The 25,429-nt window shown below is 48.4% G+C and overlaps 1 protein-coding gene across 2 annotated transcripts in view; it reads right to left on the bottom strand.

Moving 5' to 3' along the window:
• Nt5dc3 (5'-nucleotidase domain containing 3) overlaps positions 1-25,429 on the bottom strand; it is a 54,842-nt gene that overhangs the window by 13,335 nt on the left and 16,078 nt on the right. For both annotated transcript variants that reach the window (XM_078052922.1, XM_078052921.1), the window contains exons 2-10: positions 17,415-17,599; positions 10,905-10,979; positions 10,396-10,451; positions 6,591-6,681; positions 5,812-5,949; positions 4,427-4,487; positions 3,992-4,094; positions 3,605-3,706; positions 931-1,012 (exon numbers count right to left, since the gene is read on the bottom strand). In XM_078052922.1, coding sequence (XP_077909048.1) covers positions 931-1,012; positions 3,605-3,706; positions 3,992-4,094; positions 4,427-4,487; positions 5,812-5,949; positions 6,591-6,681; positions 10,396-10,451; positions 10,905-10,979; positions 17,415-17,582 — 876 coding nt within the window. In that variant the 5' untranslated portion in view covers positions 17,583-17,599. The remainder of the gene's footprint in view (positions 1-930; positions 1,013-3,604; positions 3,707-3,991; positions 4,095-4,426; positions 4,488-5,811; positions 5,950-6,590; positions 6,682-10,395; positions 10,452-10,904; positions 10,980-17,414; positions 17,600-25,429) is intronic.

Below are 25,429 nucleotides of genomic sequence, written 5' to 3'. Positions count from 1 at the left end.
TGCTATATTTTCATATTTAACATGCTATGATCAACTTTCCAAATCAAAAAATATTTTTAGTTGTAGATGGACATGATATCTTTATTTTATTTATTTATTTTTACGTGGTACTGAGGATTGAAACCAGTGTCTCACGCATACTAGGTAAGTGCTCTATCACTGAGCTACAACTCCAGCCCCAAATCAATAAATATTAATCTCAATGTGATTACAATAGCTGTGAAACACCTTGACTCCTTTTACCAGTGCCCTGATGTTGAACGCTTACACCATTATCAATTTTGTAAGTTACTTCATAATAAACACTCTTATGGCAAAGTTTCATGGTGTACGTCTTAATTTTCTTAGGCTAACTTCCTAGAAGTGAAATGACTACACTAAATCTAATTTTTTCAAGGCCTGGAAAATATACTTATTGTCAAATCTGGAAGGTTGCTGCATACTCACCAAGAACGTATCAGTATGTAAGGAAAAAAAATAACTTCAATAACATAATAACATTGGGTCAGCCAGTCAATCATTCATTCAAACCCTTGAAAGCCTTATATGTCACCAAAATACGTTGAGACTGTACAGAAAAACGTATCTCATCAGGAAATAATTATCAATTTGGGTTAGTAATATGCCATGATTAATGCTCCTTAACAAGAAACCTCCAAGGTTTACCACTGGCATCTTAAATTTTATGTGCCGTGTAATGCTTTAAAGTTTGTTTTTAAAAACAATTCAACTTTGAGTTAATTTAGATAATAGCATTTTGAAAATATATTGACTTCAGCCTAAATTTTACCACCCAGTTAATCAGCAGTCAATTCAAGGGATCGAACTGTGCCAGGCACACGGCAAGCCTCAGTAAACGTCAGCCATTGATTATCATGACCGCTGGCCACAAAGCAAAGCAACACAGACGACAAACTGATCAAGAGATACCTGCTTGTAAATCTGGCCTTTCTGCAACTTGTGGATTCTATCCCAGAGTAAGACACCTTTCTCATTCACCTTTCGGAAAGGTCTAACAACAGAAATGGGAAACATTACATGTGATTACAGTTCAGGCCACCTGCTCCCGGAGATACTTCAGACACTTCCTGATGACAGGAAGCAGCTCCCTTGATGCACCTGACACATCCCTGAGCCCAAAACTCCACCACAATCCCTGCCCCAGACCATGCGAACCACCATCCACCTAAGGTGATTCAGAAAGGAAAAAAAAGGTACCAGGGTCAGATAAATCCAGGAAACACTACACACTGCCTATGTCCCTCTTAAAAAAGTTACTGATAGCTCTGAAACAAGTCTAAATATACTTTCTAAAGATTTCCCAAATTTATTTGGTCATGCAGAAAACCTGTTTCACACACCAAAAAAAAAAAAGTTTGTGGAAATATTGCCTTAGTACATTTATCCACTAAATTGAGTCACTCTGGATAGAAAACAAGTTGAAGGACCAGAAGTACTATTTTATGATGGAAAATGGACCACAGAAATAAGGCCTCATCCCTGAGACTGGCACCCTCAGGACTTGGGTGCCTGTCCACCTTTCTTTTATTTATTTATTTATTTTTTTTTAAAGTAACACTTATTGAGATTATTTTCCCAATTAAAAGAAAAACTCACTATAAGAAAATCTGGAAAATGCAGAAAAGGGAAGTGACCCTCAGGCCAGTACCCAGGTAGAAACACTCACATGCCAATATGTCAGTATGTCTTTTAGTCTTTACATACAATCAGTTTCCTTTTTTTTTCTTTCTGTTAACACTGGGGATTAAACCCAAGGCCTTATATATGTGGACAAGCACCCTTCCCCAGAGCTACATCCCCACCCTTTTGAGAGAGGGTCTCTCAAAGTTGCTTCAAACCTGCAGTCCTCCTGCCTCAACCTCCTGAGTAGCTGGGCTTACTGGCATGTATCACCGCACCTGTTTTCCCTGTTTTTATGAACATAAAATGAAGCTCAAGGTCACTTTGTGCACACTGATTTACATCTCTTTTTCTTTAATAGTGTGAGCAATTTCTCTCGTGATGACATATTCTTAAGTACATCATTTTTTACAGTAATAAAACATGCCCACTTCTTTCTTTTCCCTAGTTATGTGTGTGTTTGTTTTGGGAACGGGGTCTCTCTAGGTTGCCCAGGCTGGCCTTGTGCTTGTAATTCTCCTGCTTTGGCCTCCCCAACAGCCGGGACTAGAGGTGCACACTACCAAGCCCAGTTCTAAATACATCAATTTTAACGAGTGCCTAACATCCCCTCAACGTGGATGCTCTGAATTATTCAAACTACCATCCCCTACTGTTGGAAGTCTAGGTTACCAGTTTCTGACTTCTCAATATTATGAAAGGATGGATTAGATGGAGGGTCACTTAGCATTTATTCCAGGCATTCAGAACAAAGGCAAAATAAATAAATGCTGCACCAAAGGGAGGGGAGTACTCTATGGACACCCCTCACCTCCAGGAATAGCCCAGGACCCCAGCCCTCCACTGAATGAATAACAGAGAAGAGGGGAGGTTCCTGGCCAAGGGAGAGCCGCCTTCTCCTGACCACAGCAGGAATCTAGGGAGGAATGCAGGAGTGTTCTTGTTGCGTCTGTGGTGCTGGTAGTGAACCCTGGGCCTCCTGCATGCCTGGCAAGTGCTCCACCACGGAGCTGCAGCTATGCCCCAGGCCTGGTGACAGCATTCTATCAGTGGCCAAGCAGCAAGCCCGCGCTGATGTCCGTCTGATCACACTCTAGTTTTTCCTTCATTCTCAACTCCTGCCCCACGGTTTTCAGTCTCTACGTGTGGTTTTGGGTTTTTTCCCTTTTCCTCTGGGAGTCACAGTGACACTCAAACAACTGGAACTTGGCATCACGAGGAGAATGCAGCGAATCCAGTACTAACTGCAAGTCCCCGTGTGGGAACGCCTTCTAACACCTGGCAGACGCTGCTGGTCACCAGCCACGGACTACACAAAGGTAGGTAAAGTGTTTCAAAATTAGGCCATCACACAAACACATTAGGGTCATTTTTAAAACCCTAATGTAGGAATTCCCAACAACATGGACATTTAGCAGGGCAACTAGTCTATTCCTGGTTAAAAGATATTTTAATACCCCTGACTTCTACCCACTAAATAGCAATAGCACTCCCCAGTCACTGTCATAACCCAAAACATCCCCACTCCGCCATTTCTAAGTCTGCTGTGGCAGGAAGACACACTAAGACATGGTAGAGATTTACTCCATTTGATACAAAGCCTATGTCACAGAAGTTTTGCAAGATCCAAACACAATTTAAAAAGATACCTGCCCCATAGTTTTCTTATGCTTCACAATGCATTTGTACCCAAAGATCTAGTTTACTATGTGACATAAAGTTTGACTTTTTTCAGCACTGTTATCATTTTCTTAAAACTGGGTTCACAGCCCTGATGAAGCACAAGCCAAACAGGAACCATCTCAGCACAAAGCTGCCTGCCGAGTGCTAATCCCACCTCCCTAGATCACTTTGCTGGAAGGGCTACAAGCTATCGTCTCATATGCTCAGGATTTTGTCACTACACATCCATTTACAACAGCAATGGAATAAAATTGAGTCCCCAGGGAAGACGATCACTCACCTCCGCTTATCATTGAAGAAGTTTGGTTTCTCAGCCTGAACTATGACCACATCGAACAGATCCCTCCAGTCTTTCCCAACAATATACCTCATCCCTTTGTCCCTAGAAGAATAAGTCGGCCAGGTTAGTTGAACATCAGAAGATGAACTACTTTTGCAACTATTTCTTTCCAACTACTAAAATAAATGGCATCGGGCTAGGGCTGGGGCTCAGCGGTAGAGCACTTGCCTAGCACACATGAAGCACCAGGTTTAATCCTCCGCACCACATAAAAATAAAATAAAGTTTTTTGTATCCATCTATAACTAAAAAACAAATATTAAAAAAGACAGAAATGGTATATGTAAGAAATAAGCCAGAAGCAAGGAAGGAAACAGAAAAACTTACACAAAGCTACTGGGACTGTTGGTGATGAGAAACATCTTCTTGCCATGATCAGCCAGTTTGGCCAACACTGCACGGGTCTGCTCAGCATAGCAAATGTATTTTTCTAAGAGCAAGAGAAAAATTCACACTCAGAGTCGGCATGAAATCAGCCTATCTGCAAACACTTACTAAATGGGGCACATGGGCCCAGGACTGTCCCAGCCACGGTGGGGAATAAAAGTCTTAAGGAAGCTTGGTTCAGGGTGGGGTACGAATGCCCAGTGCATCAGTCACACAGACCCTGCCTCCTACTTTTGAGTCAGAATGAGGTCAAGCTGGGGGTCAGAGTCCTTATTTGGCACTCAGAAAGGTGCATGCAGCCCCTGCGCAGACCCTGGCATGCAAAGTAAAATGCCTACCCAGTAACACAACACGTGGGCCCTGCCAAGTACATACCAATGTCTGCTTCGATTGCTCTGTACATTATCCCTTTGATGTGAACATCCCGAATTGAATCCTGTCCAAAGACATATTTTGAATCAGTGAAAGTGGGACTGGGCCAGCCGGGGTGACAGTCCAAGTGTAACAGCACTGGTGTTAACTTCTGCCTTTATAAGCCCGGCAATCCAGGCCCTAAACCAAATCCAAACTTAGTGCATTTATGGCTGGTGGTTCCTTGGGAAGAAAAGGAAGCTTCTGAGATGACAGAAGCGATTTCCAATGCAGTTTTCAAAAGGTTTGCCTGGAAGAGGCAGTCTGTGCAATTCAAAATAAAGTCTCAAAACTTTAAATTAGTCATAAACACAGAATTAAAATATTTTTGTGAGTAAGTATGTGTCTTTTAAATACAAATATCTTAGGCCCAATGTGGTGGCGGGCATCCCAGCTACTTGGAAGGCTGAGGAGGGAGGATCGCTAGGAGTTTCAGACCAGCAGGACAACACAGTGAGACCCCACCTCAAAATTAAGTGATTAGTAAAACACATGCTACATGCATATGCATAAGTTTACATTATAAATGTATATTAAATAAAGATTTTAAGTATTGATAAAGTTCACAAGGCTCAGTGAATGTGTGTAAATGTAATTATCAACATAAATTAAAATATGTAAATCTATAAATCACATGTACAGATGCATGTAAAGATTCCTATCTATGTCCCTATGCCCCCCTCTCCTGGATTCCTGCAGGGCTTCGGTAGGACCTCAGACAGCCATATGGAACTTCAGTGGGCAAGAGGGAGGAAACACCCTTTTATCCAATCTCTCACACCCCCCAGAACTGTGCATCTTTATGGGGTACAGTGTGCAACCCACAAAAATGTACAATTATAAACTATCAATTTAAGAATAAAACTTTAGGGCTGGGGCTATAGCTCAGTGACAGAGACTTGCCTAGCACTTATGAAGCACTGGGTTCGATCCTCAGCACCACATAAAAATACACAAAATCAAGGCATGTTGTCCATCCACAACAACTACAGTCAATCAATCAATCAATCAATCAATAAAAAGAATAAAACTTTAAAACGCCCCCATCACTTCAGCAGCCCAGACCCACAGTACAGAGTGTGAATAGCAGGTCTTTGGGCTCCAGGCTCAGAGGGCACAGGTCCAGGCTGCCCCTGTGGCTGGGTGCCCTGGCCTTTTGGTCAGAAAGGACCAGAAACCCAGACGTCAATGTGAGGCCCGTCTTGCTTTAACAAAAACCTGGTCTCCACTTCCCTGATGCAGCAGATCTTTATCAATGTCTTGTAAACTATAAACAAAAGCAATCCCAGCAAACAGACGGGCCACCGCCTGCGGCCTCCTCAGGCTGAGAGCGAGGCTTCTCCACACACCTTGACGTCCTTGTACAGGTGCACAGGCTCGTAGTCGATGTTGTTCTTCAGAAAGTGCTCGTTCACACAGGACAGCAGGGTCATCTCCGGGAGGGAGAAGATGTCCATGAACTGCTTCATGGTGTGGCCGTGGGAGCTCTGCAGAGGGGGACGAGTTAGAAGAGGGGCCCACCTCCGAAAGGCTCCTCGGTGACAACCTCGTGTCCACCTGAGAGTCCTCGTCACAAAAAGGAGGCGGTCCCAGCAATCAGAGTGTCTGCCTTGCTCCCTATCCTTCATAGCGGTGTCTCACGCTGGGCACAAGGAGGACGTCCATGGCAGTCCATGGCTGCCTCTCCCAGCCCCACCACCCTGCCCGCCCCACCCTCTCGTGCGCTCAGTCCAACTTCCTGCTCGACTCAGGAAAGAGGACCCCAGAAGTCAGAGCGGCAGAGGTTTCCCGCTGGGGACAGATGGTGGGCAGCTGACAGTGTGACAGGTGCGGGGTGGCCACTGCTGCTGCGCCAACAGCCCATGGTTCACTCCAGAAAGCAGGGACATGCCTGGAGGTGGGGCGGGTGGAGCCTCCCAGGTGGGGAGAGCGCAGTTAAGGAGAACCACGGGGGAACCACGGGGGAAGCCACGGGGGAAGCTGGGGTGGCGCCCTCCCCAGCCTCCCTCCACTTGGCAGATCCACACACCCCCTCAGGTCCCCTGCCAGCTCCACAGGGGCAACGGGGAGCCCTTGGAGGCCACCTGCCCAGGAAAGACCGCGGCTTCCCGAAGACGGTGCCTGTTACCTTTCCGTAGAAGTCACTCATCTGCTCCAGGGGCACGTGGGACCCCTCGTACATTTCAATGACTTCCTCATCGGGGACCACGCTGAGGCCTCTGGAAAAGCCAGATGGTGCCTTAGAGAGCGGGCAGGAAAGCGGCGAACCCCAACCCTCCGCCCACCGCTGAGACTTCACCCAGGGCGGAGACACTGTCGGGGCCACGAGGTGCCACGTGTGTGTGGCAACAGGCAGCATCCTTGAGTCCAAGTGACCACCAGTCAGCTCAGGAGAAGTGGTGAAATCGCGGGCTGCAGTCAGCTGAGCCCCTGCAGACAGCCCGCTGGAGCAGATCGCGCGTGGGGACCGCTTAGCCATGCTGGAACCCTGTGGCCCAAACCAGTGAAATCAAAACGAAAAGCCCCTCCCCCAGCCCCACGCCAGGCGATGAGGAAGCACAGATGTGAACACATCTGCCCGGGTGCAAATCCCAGCTCCCTAAACCCCTGGGGTGTCAAGCGGCACAGGAACAGGCCTTTTACTCTTAGGCTGCAGCACGAGGAAGGCGCCAGGCAGGGGACAAACACCGACTCTGACTCTAAGGAGGAAGGCAGCGGCTTTTCCTGGCCTCTGCAGGCACCAGGGCCAGGTCTTCCTGCAGGTGGTACCTGGAGGCAGAGCTGCAGGGGCGCCTGAACTCCTCTTCCCCTGCGAGGGGGCGGGGCTCTGCGCAGGGCTGCGGTCATCATTGTGCTGATACAGCAGGGGTTGCTGTGGGGCATCCCGTGACTATGTGACTGTCCTACACACATCTGCCTCTCCCACCTGATGGAGTTTGCTCTTTTTCATCTGGGAAACCTCCTGATTGGGTTTTGGAGCAGGAAAGATCACTGCCTGGCCTCACTGGGTTTGGGGTTTTTTTTGGCGGGGGAGTAGGGGGTGTACCAGGGATTGAACTCAGGGGCACTGGATCATTGAGCCCCATCCCAGCCCTTTTTTATATTTTATTTAGAGACAGGGTCTCACTGAGTGGCTTAGCACCTTGCTTTTGCTGAGGCTGGCTTTGAACTTGCCATCCTCCTGTCTCAGCCTCCCAAGCCACCAGGGTTACAGGTGTGTGCCACTGCTCCCGGCTGAGTTTGGGTTTTTTTTGTTCTTTTGTTTATAACTTCATTTATTTATTTTTGTACGTGGTGCTGAGGATCGAACCCAGTGCCTCATGCATGGGTTTGGTTTTAATGACCTTATTTTTCCTGGCCTGGCTTCTTGGTATCTCTGTGACTATCAAGCCTTTGAAGGCTGAGGTGACCTGCCAACATCCCAGCTCCTGCTGTGCTGATTCACAGTCATGGAGACTGGACTAATTTTTAATTCCTGATTTCTTAATCCCATAAGACCAAGAATGAGCTTAGCTATCTCAGGGGAATTACTGGAGAAGTCATTTCCTCTCTTTGGGGTTCACTGTCTTCATTCTGTAAGTGGGAATGACGTGGCAGCCTCCTGGACAGTGGTATTACCAAAAAGGCTAAATGGACAACTATATGAAAAACAGCTGGCATAGGAAAGCACTGCCCTGCAGAAAAGTACAATCGCCCAGGAGAGAAGGGTGCGTGTCTAAACCAGGAGGCTGACACAGAAACAGAGACGGAGGCTCCAAGTCAAAAGATCTGGTGGGGATTTTCACAACCACGGACCTGGCCTTACCTTCCTCCCCCCCTCCCCCCCACACCGCTGCTGTATAATTTGGGACAAACATCGGGAGCTATTAGCAGAGGAGTCTAGGAATTAATGTGTAAATGTTCAGTGTTTTCAAGAATGAGAAGTTAAAATGGGAATATTTCACGTGAGGGAACAACTTTAAACTTCAAAGTTTGCTAAGCGTGGTACCATCTTTCTGTAGGTCAATTAAGCCATTTCAAAAGCCTTAAAATGACTACATTCGCGCAGCAATTTTACTTCTAAGAAAATAATGAGAGAAATACACAAAAATATACAAGTATAACAATATTATTTATAAAATAAATGAAAAGGTTATTTTTAATAGTACAGCTTAAAGGAGATTCACAATCGAAAGTAAAGACAGGGTTGCTCTGAGGGGTCTTCACACAAGGCCACACAGCATGGCAGCCAAGAGCAGACTCGGCAGTCACAAGGTTTAGGTCTGAATTCCAGTCAAGACATTTTTTTGCTGTAACCTTGGGAAAGGTTCTTAACATCTCTCAGACTAAGGATAGTGCCTACCACATGAGGTTATTCTCAAGATCAAACGGGTTTCCTCAAATTAAGCCCTTGTTTTGGGCTGGGGATGTAGCTCAGGGTTAGGGTGCTTCCCTTGCATGTATAAAGCTGTGGTTCAATCCTAGGCACAACACACACACACACACACACACACACACACACACACACACACACCTTATTTTAAAACAGTGCCTATTCACAGCAAGACTCGATATTTGTTAGCCATTATTTAATGTTAGCAACACTATTGTCATTACCACCAACCACCACCACGTCTTCCTCCTGAAACACTATTGAAATGACAAAAAAAAAAAAAAAAAAAAGCCCAAGAAAATGAGAGCAAAGATGTCAACAGATTCGACATTTCAACACTGGAAAACAAACAGTGGATGTGAAGGAGGTACCTGAACTACCAACCATGAGGGCAGAGGCGCTCAAGGGGACACTGACAAAATGATTCACCCCTCCCCCCAGAGCTCCAGAAAGGTGTCACTAGGAGGTGCCAGGAAGCTACTGCAGGATGTACTCCAGCAAAATGAGGGAGTCAAGGCAGAAAGAGGAACAAATGGAAACTAAAAAAGGGGGAAGTGGCAAAGGGAAGTCCTAGGAAAGTAACTGAATGGGTCAGAGCAAGAGGGAGAAAGGAGGGAAAGGAAGGAAGGAAACACTAAGCAAGCAACAGATTATGTTCAACACATGCTTGACATGAGAGAGGACACTTGAAAAAGTGGGAACATCTATGCATAAAACCAAATAAAAATGAGGTTCTTAAGTCTCATAAGAGAAACCATACATGGTACAAGAAGAAAATAATCAGAGAACACGACTTGGCTCAAGAGGGAACAAAACAAGACCTGCAGTGTCCCAATGTAAACAAGGACTGGTGTAGCAATCCAGCGCTTAGTGAGGGTCAAAGGATGAGACTGGAAAAGGAGGGGGCAGGGAACCAGGAGGCAAGGTCCTTCTCTAACTCCACATGGACAATGTCCACAACCTTCAGTCATCTACAAATAGTGAGGGAAAACACCAGCGCCTGGTGGGGAGGGGAGGACACAGGGCTGCTACTGTCCCTATGAAGCTCTAATGCTACAACCTACATGCATGTTTCACTTTCCGAATCAGTGTCTACCTCTGGGAGGGGCATCTTAATATCAAACCATGGTCCCAGGAATACTATCCCCTCTCCCCAACAGCCCACTCCCTCCAAAGCCCTCGCCAGGACTCTCCCTCAGCTCCCAGCCTCTGCCCCCAAAGCCTCTCCTCCCGCACATTCCCCAGAGGACTCCCCCTAGAGGACTCCCCCTAGAGGACTCCCCCTAGTGGCCCGAGTGCATTTCCGCCATGCGCCCTGCACTCTGGGGTACAGTGGTTCACTCCTGAGGTTCCACCCAGACCCCCAGCTCCTGGAGAGCAGCCTAATGGGCCAAACCCTCAGCATCCAGCATGCGGTCTTGACAAATTTTCTGGAACAAGAGTGAATGAACGAACCATCACACACACCCCACGGCCCTCCTGTCACTGCAGTCACGGGGCCCTGAAACCCAAGCCACTCGGCCGCTGTGGATGAACGACATTTATCTCCTGGTGCTCTTACCTGTAGACAGTCCCCAGCTGGATGTAATGAAAAGCATCAATCTTCATCAACACTGCCTTTAAAAATAAAAACACACGCACGTGTAAACAACGTGCACCAATTTGCACATGCAATGAGCAGCCCGGGTGTTCTCATGACTCCTCCCCACATCAGGACGCCGTGCAAGGAGGCAGATTCTCAAAGGCTGGCTTTTCCTTTCTAAGGAAATGGCTTATCAGCAAAAGAAAAAAGACAAATAAATACAGCAGCTGGCTCCTCCAAACACCAAAAAATGTCTACTGGAACCAAGCCGCACTCCCACCGCAACGGCGGGCAAGCTCCTCCACGACAGTCACTTCAGAAGGATCTTACCCAAGTATGTCTGCATCACCTTGATCCGCAGCCTCAGTGAACATGATTTAAAGCTGATTTATCTCTCAGCAAAGAACGGCCCCAAGAGCACCGCCTCACTAAGGACCATTTTCTTCGCAAAGACGGAGACCCTGCAGGAAGCGGGAAATGCCACCTACCCGCTGCACGTCGTAATGCAGTCCGCGGATGGCGAAGTTGGGGTCGTACTCGTATTTCCTGATTTCCACGGGATACTGTGAGGAAGAAAGGAACATGTTTCAGCTAACAAGGTTCTGCCTTCAGGGTCACGTCCAGATCAGGCCTTGTACAAAGATGGCGGGGCACTCTGGCAGGAAGGCGGGTCAGAGGGACGAATCACAGCTTGCTCCTCTGTGCCTCCTGCCACACGCAGAGCCCTGGGTCCTGCCCAGCACGCTATCTATCTGTCCAAGCAGGGATCAAGCTTCATCCCCCTCCTTCATCTTCTCTCAAGTTAACTCTGTCCCCACTTGCCCTGTCCTCTGCCACCAGACTCCCAGATCTCTAAGGCCCCTGAAACTCATCTGCTTCTCCCTGCCCCACCACCTCCTCCCCTTGCGTGTATGGCTGCCGAGGTGGGGGAACTGGAATGTCCCCTGGAATGTCCCCTCAAACACACCGTCTGCCTCCGTTCAGCTCCTGTCACCAGGAAACCTCATGGCCCCACCACCCGGTTGCAGGCAGAGACACAGATGAGACCTTTCCGAGGGGACCCTCCACTCAGCTTCCATCGCTGACCTCTGGACGGTCAGCTGCGGCCAACCTCTCGGCTGGAGAACCCAGAGCTGGCGGTGCAGCCCCTCCCTGTACCTGCACCAGGGGGCCCCTTGCTCAGCACGCGGCTCCTGCTCACCCGTGTCTCAGAACACACAGGACCTCTGAAAGCAGCCCACTCCCCAGGTGTTTCCTAGTTATGAAGTGACTCCTCGTTCCATGGAAAGATGCTGGCCGCCGCCTCTGCCATACCAGGCACCCCAGTCCTTTAGTCCGTTTGCAGATCTCAGAACTAGAACAGCAGCTACGGGTGAAAACCGGACCCCAGGCCCGTGTCTGCGGCTGCTGCCACAGCGGATCCTGCCACACCGTCTTACAGAGGGGACATCAGAGACACCATGAAACCCTGCCCAGGCCACCCAGCAGCAGGGCAGGGAGTCAGGTTCAGCCTCCGCCCCACTCACTCTCCCATAGTCCCTAGGCCCTCAGGCACAGAGAAGTCGCCCCACTCTCCCATCAGGATGTAAACTGTAGGAGTAAAAACCTGGACAACCATCGGAACTCCCAGGAAACCTTTCTGTGGCCACACGGCCACCTGTTCACGGCCAGGGTCACATGTGTGTGAGAACATTTCCTGGTACCACCAGGCTGAACACATGAGGCATATTTTTAAGTCAGTCAAGCTCCAAGAAGACTGACTCAAATGTCACATTTGGGCTCATTTATCTAACGCCTACCACTTGTGCCAAGAAACTACCAAACTGATATTTCCACAGGTGGGCGTTTCCAAGGATTCTGAACACCGTGTCTGGATCTGCACCTTTATGGACAGACGTGGCCCACGCTGAACCCAGTCCTGGTGACACAGTTCTGCTTATCAAAGGGAAGCCAAAGGACCTCGGCACCTCTGAAACCTCCTTCCAACCTGGCGAGTGATGAAGGAGAAAGGTCAGACAGGAAAGATGCATTTAAAATGTCGCGGGAAGACAAGCCCAGGCTGAGCATCTGCTGTGGCGCACACAGACCAGACACCCTGACTCCACGCCTTGCCACACCAGCAGGAAGGAGGCAGACGCCCCTGCCTGACCTCCTGGTGAAGAATCCCAGGATCAGAGTCAAAGAACTTGCCCAGGGCCACCTGGGGCCAAGCCACACCCATGTCCACCCCTCACCTCCACCTAATCAATTCTGAACCCGGTCCAGGCTTCTCCACTGGACACTCATCACTTCCTGGTGAGAGCAGAGCCAGCCAGCTCTGAGGGCTCACCGAGCTGCTGGAAGGACTCCCGGCCGCAAAGAGAAGGATTGAGCTGAGCCAGGACACCACCCCTGCTGACGTGTCTGGTGGCACTGTCTTTGAACAACGCTTCTCTGGGTGCCCCGGCTGGGCATGGCCCCTCACAGGCTCCTGTTGCCCCAGCCTCTCCGCTCACTGGGTGATTCTTGGGGAGCCCCTCCTAATAGACAGTTTTCAAATAGTCCAAAGACAATAACTGTCAGCAACCTCGAGAACTGAGAGACGCAGCTCCGACAGGACAAGGTCTTCAAGGGAACACAGGCTGAGAGGAGGCACCAAATCCTGGGCCACCATGTGCTAGCAGGTGACCTTGGGCAGAGTCCTCTCCTGGTTTTCTCACCTACAGAGTCAAGACAGCATGAGCTGTGGAAGTGCAGAAGTTCACATCCAGAAACGCCTGTGGGGAGTCAGGGCAGAGCCTGGCACAGAGCAAGTGCTCAGGAAAAGGGAGCTACCTCCGAGGGCTGCGACCGGCAGGCGGGGAAGACCACTCTCCCGCCTCCGCTGCCCTCCAGCAGCCCTTAAGGTGTATCCTCTTCTCCCCATGTCTGCAAAACGAAGAGGGTAATTTCTAGGCTCTGCTCCTGCTCCTGTGTTGTCATTTCCTCATACAACCGGTCACTTCAAAAACACTCTCACAATCAGCCCCTTGCACACACACACACACACATACACACACACACACACACACACACACACACACACACAGCTCTCCTGGGAACAACGGTAAACAGTAACATCAAGCCCAGGAATCCAGAACTGTGCCAAAGCCTGGGAACGCCACAGCCAACAAAATGACAGTGTCTGTCCCTAAGAAAGTCCACCCTGCTGTGGGGAGGCAGGTCATAGAGCACACACACACACACTCACACACACACACACACACACACACACTCACACACACACAAGGCCTCAGAGTGATTCCTACTATAAAGAACGTGCAGTATGAGGGTCACAGACCCACTGGGAATGAGGAGCCAACCTCAGGCTGTCAGGGGGCAGGACGGGCATTCCAGATGGCAGCACAAGGCTGGTGTCGTGGAGCAGAGCGAGAGGCAGGCACTGCAAGGTGATGGGGGGGCTGGAGGGGACCAAGTGCAGGGGTGGCGTGACCAGGTCTGAAGGCTCACTCTGGCGGTGGGACACAGGTGACAGAGAAGCAGAGAAGCCAGGCAGGAGGCCCCTGTGCCGGAGCGGCAGCCGCACAGGAGGGGAGGAGAGGCGTGAGGACACACGCGAGGACTTTACGAAGGAGTAAAAGGAGCCGTAGCTGTGCAGTGACTTCCTCCCCGACAGCCCAGTGGGGAAAGGGACAAAGTGGGGGCAACTGTAACATGACAGAAGCTCCTCAGCGGGGACTGGGTCAACCCCCCAAGTCAACAGCATGTGATGAACATGGTACCCCACTCCACCCCGCGGTCTTCCTCCCCGTCCCCACAGCCCAGTTTAATCATGAGGAAAACCTGGGACAAACCCGAGAGGCCACACAAGGGGCGTCAGAGGAACTGCAGAGCCCAGAAGGGCCTAAGGAGACGGCCAACTGCAATGCAGGGTCCTCCCAGGGTCCGGGGCAGGAAAAGGACGCTGCGTAAAGACTGAGGAAGCGTGAATAAAGCAGGGACTTCAGCTCATCAACATGGACTCTCCAGCTGGGACGACGTACCACAGTGACATAAAACGTTGCCATCAGGGAACCTGGGTACACACGGGGTACGTCCACAGGAACTCGGTCTTATCTTTGCAACTTTTCCATAAACCAAAGACTGTCCTGAAGCTAAAAGTTTGTTCATTTTAAGGAGAGATCTGACATGGAACACAGAGCACAAGGAGCCAGAGGGGACATTAGACTCTGCATGTGAACAAGCAGGTGACCACAGGTGCCCACTAGTGAGAAGACGATGCTCACGAGGTGTGCACTGGAGAGACAAAATCGAGAGCCCTTCTCGCACCCCCGGTTCCTTGGTGGACCTAGGAAACGAAAATGCAGGCACAGCGATGACCCAATTTTTTGATTTCCATTTTTTATAAAAATCTGTTCTTGTTCCCCCCCAAAGAAGAAAACAGGATAATTACAAAGAAGCTGGAACTTTTTTACATTTGCTTTTTGGAAAGATGCTAAATTACAAATCTACTGTTCTGTCACCGTGTCTCAAAAGCAGATGTCTCCACCTCGGCAAGCACACGCCGTGCCTCAGCGCTGGCAGCAGAATGGCACCCGCGCACTGTGTCTTAGAAGAATTATTTTGCTTAATCAGAGCAAGACCAAATCTGCATAAGCATAATTGGCTCTATTAATATGCCTGATATAATTAGTACTATATCATTCTTTTTGTCAAAGCAACAGACATCATGAGAATGAAACTTCAATGATCTTCAATCTAGAGGCTTTTCAATCACAACTCCACCTTTTATATTATCCATCTATTTCATCTCTCTTCCCCCCAAACTGCATAAATGTTTTATCTTCATAAATTTTTTATTATCATGAATATTTTAGTTTCATCTGAACAAAAACCCACAGGGTACACAGGTGTCATTAACCCCTTAAGGGGCAGCAAACAGTAGAGAGCACATAAGTTGCCCAGAAACGGACAGACCCGAGTTTGAATTCTGGTTCTGCCTCTCACTGACCTGTGGTTTTGAGACAGTAGCTCAAATCTGAGTCAGAATCTTCTCTAATGTATACAGAGACAACCTGTTTGTGCCAGGCAGCGTCAAAATAATATTATCAGTAACAGCGGGCACTTCGTGGACTTTTCTGTGCCAGGCACTTTACATACATTAACTCATTTAATTTTCACAGTCACACTGTGGGGAATTTTACAGAGGAGGAAACTAAGTCCAAAGAAATTGGGTGAGTGGATCAGGATTATGAAGGAAGTGAGTGATGACAGCAGGATATGCAGCCAGCGGTCACTCTCAGGAACCTGGACACTTCCAGCCCTCAGCGGACAATCAATGAACAGAACTGTCAGGGTAACGCCCTGCATTTCACAAACGGCATCAAGGCCAACCAAACGCCAGCACCCATGCAGTGCCCTTCGGCTCCACCTCCGGGGGTGGGGACAGATGGTGGAAGGCACAGCCAGAAACCAGGGCCAAACCACCTAGTTATTCTGCTTCTGTCCTCACGCTCCTGGGAGAAGACCACAGTTCAGATGGACGAGAAGCTCTTGAACAAATGGAGAAACCCAGTTGTCAAAGTGGCCAGAACTAAAGAAAACTGCAGCTGACTTGATGCGAAAAGGAATGGTTACTTTTGCCCAATGCCATTTCTGCACTTTGGATTAGGCTTAAATCCGCTGATACCCAAATATACTGGCCGAATGGTCAGGATCCAAAACTAACGGGACCTGGGCTGCACTAGCAGGAGCCAGGCATCGGGAGCAGGGAGCAGGGAGGCTGGTTCCATGCTTCAAACCGCCCCCCAGCCACACCCGCAGACCAGGGCTCCGCCTGTGAGCGGGACACACCAGAGCGCGCACAAAGAGAGCACCAGGACAGTGAAAAGGGAAGAGGGCCAATGAGCACGGCTGAAACAACACCAGAGTCACCTGGGGAGAGAGAAGTCTTGGCAGGTTAATGGCTGGTCTTCGTCACACCCAGGCCACTGTGCTCGGTCCATGTAAACATCCATTCTTGTGACCCGGGTTCGTAGGCTACCCAGGCCCACCCACTCCTCCCACCACAGCCCACCTCTGCCTGCAAACAGGGCCAGAGCACCCGCCTCTGGTTTCTCCACTCCCTGAGGCACAGGAAGCATCCCCCCTCCCCTCGGCCTCGGCTCCGTCTAGGTGTCCACAGGCCTCCACCAGGTTCATGTGTGTGACCCACTCCCCATGGGCCAGCTGGGTCCTACTCATCATTACCCTCTGGGCGTCTAAGGCAGGGCAGGGCTCAGAGGAGGTGGAACAAAGATTTATGGAATGTTGGAAAGAAGGGAAGGAGGGAGGGAGGGAGGGGAAAGGAGAGATGGATGGTGAAAGCCCGACAAAGGCAGACTTGTTCAACCTGTGGGAGAACTTGACAGAATGAGAGGGAAACCCCAGAGCTACACACTCCAGTCCAAGAAGATTCTGGCCACACTTCTCAGGAGGACGTGGGGGCTTCTCAAAGAGGACTGGCCTTGACCAGCTCTGCAAGGTTTCTCTTCCCCACTGTGGAAGCATCCCCACACCAGACTAGGAAGAAGAACGTTTTCTTCTCATTAAAAGCTCTCAAAATACTGTGCATCAGACGGCATTCTTCACCTAAGAAAGCAATTCAAACCAGCATGGAGGTGAACCTCGCCCACTGCTGAGGAGTCAGCCAGAACTTAACAGGCTGCCTCCTCCCAAGCACTGGCAAAAGCCATGCCTCGTGACAGCAAGGTGCAAACAGCCACAGCTGTGACCCAACTGACACTCGCTCCTTTCCAAAGAGACATCAGAACTTTTTGTTTGTTTGTTTTAATACAACTATCTTCTAGATAAGGTCACTTGGAAGTCTGGGACGAAAGGACAGCTACACATTTATTCAGAAAAATTTACTAAACTACTTCTAAGCACTAGACCTGGGGCATATCCACTCAAGGCTGTTTGCTCTCCAAATATCTAAGGGAAAAAAGAGAAAGGAGACTGAAAAGTCCCTGTGACCTCACCCGGTGTTCGTTGATGAGAAGGTCCCGAGCGGCATTAAATATCAGCGTGTGGAGGTGCTTGGAGTAGAACACCAGGGTGTAATCGTAATCGAAGCCGTAGATCTCGATGTCCGACAGGCTCATTTCATTGTTGGAGAAAATGGCATCTGGGTTCAGCAAGTTGCTCATAATCGAAGGAACCAGTTCTATGAGGAAAGAACACTTCTTAGGAATGCATCAAAACCCAGCAAAACGGGTGAATTGACAGAGGGTCACCATTACATCACAATGAAAGCATTTTTGGAAAAAAAAAAAAAAAAACACTGACTTCAACATCACAAAAAACATTTGCTGTGTCTAAAAACTCACAGGCTAGTTATAGACCGCAGAAGATATAAGTAGAGATAATGACATTTAAAAATTACATATCTCACCATGGTGGGGGGGATATTTTATGCAGTTGCTACCGATATTTTGATATATTTTCACACAGCTGATCTCATGCTACACAATGGTATTATACTCTCTAAACTTAATGTTCACCATGACTCTATTCTCATAAACTCTGAACTACTATGAGACCTTGGCACACTGCTGGGCCGTAACTACCCTATGACTGTGTCACACACTTATCTTCTTTCCTAGTTAGTAATCATAACCTAGCAAAGAGCACTGTGTCCACCTGTGCCTGCCTTTCAGATCACCTCCTTCCCCTGGTTTACTGGAAGCATGACTGCCCCGGCTAACAGCAGGGTGGGCTAACAGCAGGGCCCACCCGTCCAATTAGTTTCTTTCTGTAGCAATTCTACCTATTTGTGGGAATTGCTAGATTGTGACTTTGATTTCTTCTTGGAGATCTTCCAAGAATTCATTCTACCTTGTTATTTCCCTGAGTTCAATGGACCCTTTTAAAAATCTGAGACGCCAGCATGGGGTGTAGCTCAATGTTTGAGTGGACATGCTTGGGCCTGGGTTCGATCCTAGTGCCCCCACTCACACACACACACACACACACACACACGAAACGGGAAAATGACAGATGACCCTTAAGACGTGCAACAGTGAGGTAAGCCAGCACCATGACATCATCCTTCAGCGCTCACGGCTTCGTTTTCAAGAGGGTATAAAAGAAGTCTTTGCAGTCATGTTCATAGGTTCCATGGAGGATTTGTAATTGTTCCCAACAAAAAACAGCAAAAAAACGAAATGAAATGAAATTTAAAAGCAGCAGCAAGTGGGCTGAGCCAGGAGCCATTTCATAGTTATGATAAAAGTCACATGTGACTTCAGGGAGGCAGAGAGCAGTTTTCAAGTTCAGGGGTGATGACAAAATTGACCACGTAGGTGAAATCTCAGACCGTGAGGTTCCCAGGAGCACGTCCTCTGTGTAGTTAGGATCAAAGACTGAACGATATATTAGCAAAAAAAAAAAAAAAAAAGGAAATGTGATATTCTTACCCAGGAAATCATTGAACAGGTAGGTACTCAATGAAGAGGACGAATTTCATGTGTTTACTTTGTAACAAAAACAAAGTCCCATTTTGCTAAAGGATATGTGACAGTATTCTTTCACCTTTTATTATGTGAAAATCTGCTTGAAATGGCTCTTAAGTAAACAAATGTTAAAGGCAAGAGCCTTTTTGGCGGCAAGGACCAAACAGCTCTCACAGACACATAAACATAGAGCAGTGCCTCCCTACTCCCTGCATTCCTAAGGACAACACCCAGCTCCAGCAGAACAGCTGATGTCATTTTGAAATGAGGTCTCAGTATGTTGCCTGGGCTGGCCCGAACTCCTCAGCTCATTTGATCCTCCTGCCTCAGTCGCTGGGACCACAGGCATGTTCCCCTGTGCCCGACAAATGGCTGGTGTTGAAAAGGTACCTACCATGCACCACCAAGCGGCAGACCTGGAATCTGAACCTGGCAAGTCTGGCTCCAGAATCTCCGTTCTTGGCTCCCTCCCGAGGTGCCAGGGAACCCAGCAGCCCTGTGAAGGGTGCATTAATTCTAAACTAAAATGGAGTCTGCCCATCACCTCTCGGGGTTTTGTTTGTTTTCAGTACTGGGGACTGAACCCAGGGGCACCTTACCACTGAGCCAAATCCCCAGCCCTTTTTATTTTTTATTTTTAGACAGGGTTTTGCTGAGAGGCTGAAGCTGGCCTTGAACTTGCAATGCTCCTACCTCAGCCTCCCGAGTCACTGGGATTACAGATGTAGGTCACGGTGCCCCACGACAGCCCATCAGTTCTGAGCTTCCCCTTTCCTTTCTGCTCATGTCTTTCTCTGAATGGCCACGGTTTCTACATCTGCTCTAAAGAGCCACTTGGGATCCTCTGTATGCACTGCTCTCTCCCAGTGACAGCCTCAATCAGACCCCAAGGTCCCAATCATGGGGCACACGGTCCCACCGTAGTGAGATATCCTGAGCATTTCACAAGGCTCCTTAAAAGCTTAGGGACAAGGATACCTTTGAAAACCTTAACAGGAGCTATGGAATCCTCTCCCTACAAAAATGCAGGCTCTGCAAAAACTTCAGGGGGTTTGTCCTCAGAAGCCTATTCCTGACCCCATGACACCTACTTGAAGCCAGGCTTTCATGTGCCCCCACAGAATTTCTGGACCACAGAGGGTAAATGTATAAATGCACAACTTAGTTTCACGCATGCTGACAATCTACAGTGACTGGGTCGACTGAAAACCCAGTCCATATTCACGGACGATGCCATTTCTCCATCAGTTTTTTTTTGTCCAGAGCCATGAGACAATAACCTTGGCTTTTGTTTTTTGTCTTCATTTGCAAAGAACACAGACCTGAGGAAGCAAAGAGACTGATAGTGTGGCAGACCTGGAGGCAGGCAGTGCCCAAGGACCAGCCTCAGGACAGGGAACACCAGGCAGCCCCAGCTCCTCCGCGCCAACGATGACGATCCTCTGCCTTACGTAATCCACAGGCGCCGCAGACCGTGCTATTTTCTGAATGTGACCACACAGCAGCATCCATATGATATATGATGCAGTGACGCAGGATCACTTACAGAGTGACCAAAAGCTCCTCTGTCGTGAACAACCTTTGCAAGGGAAGTTCTAACAGCCTGTCTTAATTAACGTTTATATTTAGAAACGGTGTTGGCAAGAAAGCGGATCTGCGTTCCTACCCCCTGAGAAGACTATGCAGAGGTCTCAAGGAAAGGCCAACGCCCTGGAAAGTCCCCATGGCCGGCATGTCCCTGGAGGCTGCAGGGGACTCCCCGCTGGCAAGGAAGGCTGAGGCAGTGTCCCTCAGGTGGACACCACACCCTAGGACTGGGCTTACTGTGTCATCCCTAAGACAGGAACGAAGAGCACCAGCAGATGCTGGAGCTCGGCACACCGGCCACCACCACCAACCCAGAGCTGGGAGCGAACGTGATTAGTGACGAGGCCAACGCCACCACTGCCGAGAAGAGAAGCTAGCTCTAAACCTCAAAGCGAGGAGCAAAGGCCCCGACTGGCCAGCCCCGCACCTGCCCGAAGGAGAATCCAGGGTGTGTTCAAATTTAGAAAGCAAATTCCTTTTGTGTGTGATGGATGGTGACAACAAGGTTACATCATTGGTACAGAGAAGCGGCAAGGTCCAACCAAAACTCAGTTCCAAGAGCCACGCCGACCGGGAGGCCATGCCTACAGGCAAAACTCTCATGTTTTCTGTCTTGATTAGAGTTTGGGGTATTTTTAATATTGTGGCAAAATACACATTCTTACGCTGGCAACCTTAAGTTACCTTCAGTGACATTAGGTCCATTCAGCGTGTTGTGCCACTGTCACCACCAGCCACCTCCAGAACTCTCCTCATCTTGCAAAACTGAACCTTCGTACCCACCAAAGAGCGACTCTCCCTGGTTCTCCCCACTGCCACCCTTCTCCTGTCTGTGAACCTGGCCTCACCAGCAGACCCGGAGCCACACTGCATCTGTCCGTCCCTCTGCGTGACACCGTCCAGGTTCAGTGAAGGGGTGCGGGCAGTTCCTCCTGAAGCCGAATAACACTCCGCTACAGTGCCTGCCATGTTTTGCTCATCCATTCATCCACCGATGGACACAGGGTCGCTGCTACCTTGTGACCATGTGAACAACGCTACCATGAACAGGTGTGTGCAAGTGCCCACTTAGGGCCCATTTTCCGTCCTTTTGGATATACACCCGGAGGTGGAACTGCTGGATCATGTGGTAATTCTATTTTTAATGTTTCTGAAGAGCTGACATATTGTTTTTTTAATAGTAGCTATACCATTTTTCTATTTTGCTTTTTCTTAAATTTTTTTAGTTATAGATGGACACAATATTTATTTATTTATTTTTATATGGTGCTGAGGATCAAACCCAGGATCTCACACCTGCGAGGCAAGTGCTCTACCACTGAGCTACAGCCCCAGCCCCCTGTTTTGTGTTTTAAGGGAAGCCTCAGAATACCATTCTTTGCCTGAATTCTACTGATAGGAAGAGGAAATGGATGAATTCAGAACTCAGGCACAAAAGTCAGACATCTTCCCCCAATTCAAAGAAAATTAAACTGTGCAGAGACCTGAGCTTGGGAAATACAGCTTTTGCCAGTAACCTCCTTAACGTTCAGGAATACTAAATGACTCTCCCTTAAGCCCAGCACCATCTGTCACAGAACAGTGTTTGGGGACAGTGCCAACAGAAACTCATGGCCAGAGTCGTGACAAGGGAGATTCCTAATGTCTTCAGAAGGACAGCTCTCATTTGTCCTTGGGGCACAGCCTGGAAAGCTCCCAAGCTGACCAGATGCATTACTTCCTCAGGGCATTATCCCAGGAAGTGTCAAAGGAAGGTTTAAAGGATGTGGTGACAAACTTAGGCTGCCTGTGATAAGCAGTGCTGTGGGCCCTGGTTGCTTGTGCTCACCCAGTGGGGCTGCTCCATCCATCTCAGGCTCACTCTGTCCCACAGGCTCCTCTTTCCAAGCACGTGGGGAGGATGGCTAATCTCCCTCCCTCTCCCCACCTTCCCACCTTCCCACACCTAGCTCTGGCCAACGAATCATGGCTGAAGTGATGAGTAACAAGTGTCACTGCCTAAGCAGCACATGAGCACATGTGATATGGAAACTACAAGATGAAGAAGCTTAGAAGGCTAAGCCACAGAGGCTGGCTGCCCTGGAAGAGTTGCCAGAACCCTCTGAAGTCTTACCATGAGTGACAAGTGAACTCTGGTTACAGCTGTCTGTAGTAAGCCACTGAGATGTGGTGTTGCTTGTCACTGCTGCATAACCCAGCCTAACCTGACTCTTGCCTTCCATTCCTCCAATACCCTGAATTCCTTTGGGAAGGCCTCTAACCCCTGTAATAGATGGTCTCAGTTTGGTTCCATTCCTGCCACCAGGAGGACAGCAGGCGGCCCAGGCCTAGCATTCCCTTACCAACACTGATTAGCCTGGAGCAGGCTGAGGACCCCCACAGCAATCATCCTCAGATTCTCCTGGCAGCCCAAGTCACAGAGTCCATCAAGTCAATTTCTGGATCTACAAGGGATTTCAAGGATGAAATACTCTTCTTCCAAATTTGGACCTAAAAGGACATAAATCTGGAGCTGTGAGTGGCCACTACCAAAAGTCTGAAAAAGATACCAACAGAAAAGAGAGAAAGGCCAAGAGACAGAGGGAAACCACCCTGTGACATCATCTGAACTCTGGGATCAAGTCATGCATGGAGTGAGTACTTCTTCTGAATTTTTCAAAAATCTGAGCCCATAAAAATTTCTTTTTTTATTTTTTTGCGGGGCAGGGAGGCACAGTAACCAGGGATTGAATCAAGGGTGCTTAACCACTGAGCTACATCCCCAGCCTTTTTTATTTGAAGGCAGGGTCTCACCAAGTTGCTGAAGCTGGCCTCAAACTTGTGAGCCTCTGCCTCCCAAGTTGCTGTGGTTATAGGCCCACACCACCATACCCAGCTCTTCTTTTTAATTTATTTTGCTCAAGTTAAATCCATTTGAATTGTGTTTCCTACTGCTAGCAGTCAAAGGAATCCTAAGTTCATTTTAAGAATGCTTAGCCACACAAAATTCTAACTGACCACACATTTCAACTTTATAGTGTGGCATCAAAGGGCAGTCCCCATTTATACTTTAATCCGTATCTGCAACCCTAAATTCTTCATGTGCCCTATTTTCAACAAGATGGGTGATCTCCAACACATTCTGTCACTGGTACCAACTGGAGTCAAACCTGCCCCAAAGTCTCACATTCTGTACCTAAACACTGGCCAGCTACATGGAAAGACTGCCACGCGGGATTTTCCCTCCCACGTGCCACAAAACAAACACATGTGAACCAAAGAGTAAGAAAGAGTAACATCAAAAGGCAGAAAAAAATAGCCGGGCACAGTGGCACACACCTGTTAATCCCAGAGACTCAGGAGGCTTTGGCAGGAAGATCGGGAGTTCAAAACCAGCCTCAGAAACTCAGCAAGACCCTGTCTCTAAATAAAATATTAAAAAGGGCTGAGCATGGGTTGGGGGGGCCTGGGGCTGTAGCTTTGTGGTAAAGTGTTTGCCTCACATGTGTAAGGCACTGGGTTCGATCCTTAGCACCACATAAAAATAAAAATATCATGTGTCTTTCTACACCTAAAAAATATTTTTAAAAAGCAGGTAAGAGTTGGGAGTGTTGCTCAGTGGTTAAGCACCCCTGGGCTCAATCCCTGGTACTAAAAGAAAAAATATAGATAACTATCTCTGAATAAAAACTAACTTTCTAATATCAAAAATGGTAACAGAATAAATTGTGAAAAGTACTGACAGATCTCTCATGTAAAAATTTTAAACCTGTGAATCCAAAAGCATCAAAAACAGCCATTTGGAGGAAAGGATCTATTTGACAAAAAATAAAAGAAGCAGCAACAAAGGATTAATATCATTAATATACATACAAAAAAAATTAAGTGGCTAATAAACGTTCAACCACTTTTTAAAATATTCTTAGTTGTAGATGGACACATCTTTATTTCATTTATTTTTATGTGGTGCTGAGGATCAAACCCAGTGCCTCACATGTGCCAGGTGAGCGCTCTACTACTGAGCCACAACCCCAGCCCCAACGCTCAACCCTGTTAAAAAAAAAAAAAAAAAAAAAAAAAAAACAAGCAAATTAAGCAGCTTCAGTTACAGAAGCCAGCTCTGAAAAGTGGCCTCACAAATGGCCCCACTATCTCCTGTGCACGCTTTTCCCAGCACACGTGTGCCCCTTGGCTACAGAACGAGGACGCCCTCCTGCTGCTCCCTCCTGTGTGTCCTTTGGGGTTCCTCCTGATGACAGGACCCAGAGTGGCAGCGTGCAGGAGCTGGGCGCCTGGCTCCTGCCCAGGAAGGGTATAAATCAGGGCAGGGCACACCTTCCGGAAAGCAGCTTGGCATTAGGCACCTAGAGTCTCAAAAATATCCACCCCACCTGACCCCGTAACCCTCCTTCCAAGAGTATCTAGGGAACTATCCAGAGACGTGGACAGCGATGTACAGATGAAGACTTTCATACAGTGTTACTAATAATGCAGAAAGTGGGGCGCAACAAGCTCACCTCGGATGCTGGAGCTCAGAATCCACAACGTGTTAAGAAGGTATCAAACACAGAAGCCCAAATCCCAGGAAAACCCCAGGGCTCCACTTTTTAACGCAAACTACGATCCCAGATATGTGAAGGTGACATTTTTCCTTCTTTAAAGTTACGATCTAACTTTCTGAATAACCGTCTTGTGTACGTAGCTGTGATTTTTACTTTGGGTAAAAGTAGGCTTCAAGCTGTTTTCCTAGAGAAGAGACTACAGAAGAGAAGGCGGAAGGAGGGCGGAGAGGAAGACAGACAACTCTCCCCAGAGAACTCCAGGGACGTCCCCACTGACCCACACACCACACCAAGCTTTCCACAGGTCCTCTAGCGCTCGAGGGGCCACCGAGTCACTCCAGCGGCTCATAATGACTTTCAACTTCTGTTTATATTTCACGACATTCACAAATTTCACAAATTACTCATACATCT

Source organism: Ictidomys tridecemlineatus, chromosome 6 (genome assembly GCF_052094955.1).
Source record: "Ictidomys tridecemlineatus isolate mIctTri1 chromosome 6, mIctTri1.hap1, whole genome shotgun sequence".
In the NCBI taxonomy this organism is placed as follows: Eukaryota; Metazoa; Chordata; class Mammalia; order Rodentia; family Sciuridae; genus Ictidomys; species Ictidomys tridecemlineatus.
This window is presented reverse-complemented; position numbering and strand designations above follow the sequence as displayed.